This window comes from Doryrhamphus excisus, unplaced genomic scaffold (assembly GCF_037039965.1).
Source record: "Doryrhamphus excisus strain RoL-2023G ecotype Guam unplaced genomic scaffold, RoL_Dexc_Guam_v1.1 HiC_scaffold_25, whole genome shotgun sequence".
NCBI classification, from domain to species: domain Eukaryota; kingdom Metazoa; phylum Chordata; class Actinopteri; order Syngnathiformes; family Syngnathidae; genus Doryrhamphus; species Doryrhamphus excisus.
In genome coordinates this window covers 1-3,854 of record NW_027621863.1, presented here as the reverse complement: position 1 = coordinate 3,854, position 3,854 = coordinate 1, and the positions used below count along the sequence as shown (strand labels likewise).

General features: G+C 48.8%; 1 protein-coding gene across 1 annotated transcript; it reads left to right on the top strand.

Moving 5' to 3' along the window:
* Window positions 1-2,048: 2,048 nt before the first annotated feature.
* Window positions 2,049-2,843, top strand: LOC144897944 (ribonuclease 3-like). Its single transcript, XM_078788932.1, has one exon. The coding sequence runs from the start codon at window positions 2,049-2,051 to the stop codon at window positions 2,841-2,843; it is 795 nt and encodes a 264-aa protein (XP_078645058.1).
* Window positions 2,844-3,854: the final 1,011 nt, after the last annotated feature.

Sequence of the window (3,854 nt, the reverse complement as noted above, 5' to 3'; positions counted from 1 at the left end):
TCTTCAACATCCGAGCTTCGGACGCGATCAGTGCCAAGGCCGCCGTCATGGCGTGGCCAAACGATCGCGTGGACGCGACCGCCGTTGAAGAAGTCATTGCCGAGCTCAAACAGCGTGGTCGAAGCGGCACAAACACTGCAAAGATTCAGAAGACGTTGTTTGGTGTGCTGGGTGTGCCTATTTGAGTTGTTTCGAGCGTAAACCGATTATGAGAGCCGAGTGTAGTTTAGATACAACTCTAGCGATGTCGTGGCTCAAACCAAGATCCGAACGCATGGCTACAGAGGATGAAGAAGGTGTGGGAAAATCTGCTAAGACGCCTCCATATCTGGCCATACGAGATGAGGATGCTTACGATATGGATGCAAACGAGCCATAAAATTACATCCGCCAACGCGTCTAGAATGTGAAACAAATGGATTTAGATTTAGTTTTAATGTTGGTAACAAGCGTGGACAGACGTTTGCGGATCCGCCCGTAAATTGTACAATATATATTTATATAGATATATAAATATATATAAATATATATATATACATAATATAATATACAATGTATACAATATATATTATATTTATATGTAGAGACAGAGGGATATAGAGGGATATAGAGGGATATAGAGGGATATAGAGGGAAATAGAGGGAAATAGAGGGATATAGAGGGATACGGAACCCAAACTAGAGGATGTCGATGGCCCGATCCATACGCCGTGGGATGATGTTGAAGGCGGTCGCAACCTGTATTGTACCTGCCAATACAGTACAGATTTACATTGATTGACGGGTCTTGTGACTTATCGAGGATTAAGGTGTGGTTTTTTTGTTTAAATTGTCTAATTTGTCACTCCTTTTGGTATCTTATGGTTTATCTCTCACATCCTCTCGTTTCCCTCGCTCTACGAGCGCCAGCTCTTGGCGCACCGACTACAGAAGGCAAACACTGTCATGGGCTCGTCAGCCGCTCGGGTCTGCAGCTGCTCGGCCTCGACCTTCCGACAGCCGCACCGTGGACACGTCAGCAACCCCTCAACGATCGTTTCGGCCGCCGGCCTCTGCGGCCGTTCCGCCGCTCTGAAAGCGGCCAACGTCGGGTGCAAAAAGCCAACAGATTCAGTCGGCCCGTACCTGCGCCGCTGAGCGGCCACCCATCGATCCAACGGTGAACCTAAACTCTCATTGAGAGTTTCTGGCGGTTCGTCGTCGGATGAGTCAACCGACACGGTTCTGCGGTGCTTCATACCGATTGGAGAGGGGGGAGAAAAGTGAGCTGTTGACAGTTTTACAGTTTTACAATTTTACAATTTTACAGGTTTTTTTTGCTTCCGATTCAATCAGCCACCCGACCGCTTAAAATGGTGAGCAGACAGTAAACTCGACTTGTCTAGAGATGGACTAATCTGAGTCGAGAAAAGCTTGAGCGCTTTTAGGTTTTAAAGAATAAGAGATATAGGTAGGTAGAGGGAAAGAACACAAAAGACGGTTAAAAGTTGTTGTTCCGTTCACTGCGGCGGCTGAACCGTTTGTGACCAAATCGCTAATTGCCCTAATCTTTTTTTTCTCTCGTCTCACGTAGACGCCGACGCCGTCTATCTCATTTTCAGCGTCTGGAAAAAAAAGGTAAGACCGCCACTGTGTCTAAGCAAGATTTTTTCAAGAGGTAGGTAGATAGTCTGTAACCCATATCGCCGTATTCTATCCGGACGCCCGTGCGACAACCGCCCGTGCGACAACCGCCCGTGCGACAACCGCCCGTGCGACAACCGCCCGTGCGACAACCGCCCGTGCGACAACCGCCCGTGCGACAACCGCCCGTGCGACAACCGCCCGTGCGACAACCGCCCGTGCGACAACCGCCCGTGCGACAACCGCCCGTGCGACAACCGCCCGTGCGACAACCGCCCGTGCGACAACCGCCCGTGCGACAACCATCCGCACCCTCGCCTTTAGAGCCGCCGCTAGAATCGTCTCCGTTTTGCATCTGACAATATCGTCTCTCCTCCCCATACAACTATCGTGCTTGCGCGCACACCCCTCTCAAACTGCCAAAGATGGCGGCGCGGCAGCCCAAACCCCAAGATGGGTCTAACGATGAGGAGTTTCAGAGGTGGTTGGCCAATCTGTTCCGACCCTGCGTCAAAGACCGCTATGTGGGGTTGCTGGCCAGTCGACTGGACTTGTTTCGGCAAGCGTTCACACCCAAGCAGACGGATCCGCAACACAATTACGAATCTTTGGAGATCTTGGGCGACGCCGCCGCCGCCTTTGCCATCCCAATGTATTTCTACAACAGGTTTCCACAGCTGCGGAATCCTCAGGGTGTGAAAACGATCGCCAGGTTGCGGATACTGTGGGCATCGGGCAAAGCCTTTGCGAGCTTTGCGCGGGAGCTGGGCTTTGAGCGGTGGATTGTCCGAAATGCCGCTGCCGTGAGCAACCCGATGGCTGAGGAGGCCTTACTGGAAGATATTTTTGAAGCTGTGCTGGGCGCTACCGTTTTGGCGCTGGATACGCATTTTTCTCTAGTGGGCGTGGGACTGTCAATCGTATACAGCTTTCTGGCCGGTCTGTTGGACAAAGCCGACGTGCGTCTGGATCACGACAGCTTGTTTGATGCCAAAACACGCCTCAAAGAGTTGTTTGACGTGTACAGGAATCAGCTGGGCGAATTACGCTACATCACAATCGCCGGCGGTCGTGGGACGGCCCTGTACGTCGGCACCGAGCTGCTGGTGCAGGTGACGGGTCCAACCAAGCGCGATCGCGAGCAGGACGCTTCAGCCCGAGCTTTGGCCATTCTGGCGGAAAGAGGCTACGTCCGCCACACCAAGCATCGAGCCGAGTAGACCTCGACGGTAGGCTCGAGCCGTCAAACGGACTCGAGTTTGGCGGTTTAAGAACAACAAGGTCTATTTTTTTGTTTGCGGCTATATATTACTGCACACTCTCACCAGCTCATTCTATTGTTATCTAGCTCCACAAGCTCTCTATTACAAGACTGTATCTAGCTCTCTTTTAAGATCTCAATATATAGATATAGAGATACATAGACACAGAGCTACATCTTGCTACGTCTTGCTACGTCTCGCTATATCTATATACACTATCCAAACCGCTTTATACTTCTCTATACGACTGTGTATATATATATTTCTATATGTATTACCATTATTTGTGTATATATAAAATTATTCTTAAACCTCCAAAAAAAAGCTGTTTAGTCAGTTTTCTTTTTTTCATCCGCCAACTTTTACAATCGCTTTAGTTCAGATCCTCGTACCATGAGCAAAGTTTTGTGAAACGGTCAAAGAGCTGTGTGGAGCGGAAAGGGCCTAATATGTACAAAGCATATGATGACGTAGGCTTGCTAAAGATCGATCGGTTAGACTGTTTGGGGTGAGGACATAAAGGATGCAAGGGATGCAAGGGATGGTGTATGTATGTGTGGGGAGGATGGATAAAATTTCATTGACGTTAAGATTGGCTCGACGTCAATTGGGGTTTGAAGAGGTTTGAAGAGGTTTGGTTTGAAGAGGTTTGGTTTGAAGAGGTTTGGTTTGAAGAGGTTTGGTTTGAAGAGGTTTGGTTTGAAGAGGTTTGGTTTGAAGAGGTTTGGTTTGAAGAGGTTTGGTTTGAAGAGGTTTGGTTTGAAGAGGTTTGGTTTGAAGAGGTTTGGTTTGAAGAGGTTTGGTTTGAAGAGGTTTGGTTTGAAGAGGTTTGGTTTGAAGAGGTTTGAAGAGGTTTGACGAGGTTTGAAGAGGTTTGACAAGGTTTGACAAGGTTTGACAAGGTTTGACGAGGTTTGAAGAGGTTTGAAGAGGTTTATGGTCTCAGCACCATTTTCTGCATTCCTATCA

Excerpts from the sequence above, each read along its gene's own strand:
- LOC144897944 (XM_078788932.1), top strand. The coding sequence starts at position 2,049 with ATGGCGGCGCGGCAGCCCAAACCCCAAGATGGGTCTAACGATGAGGAG.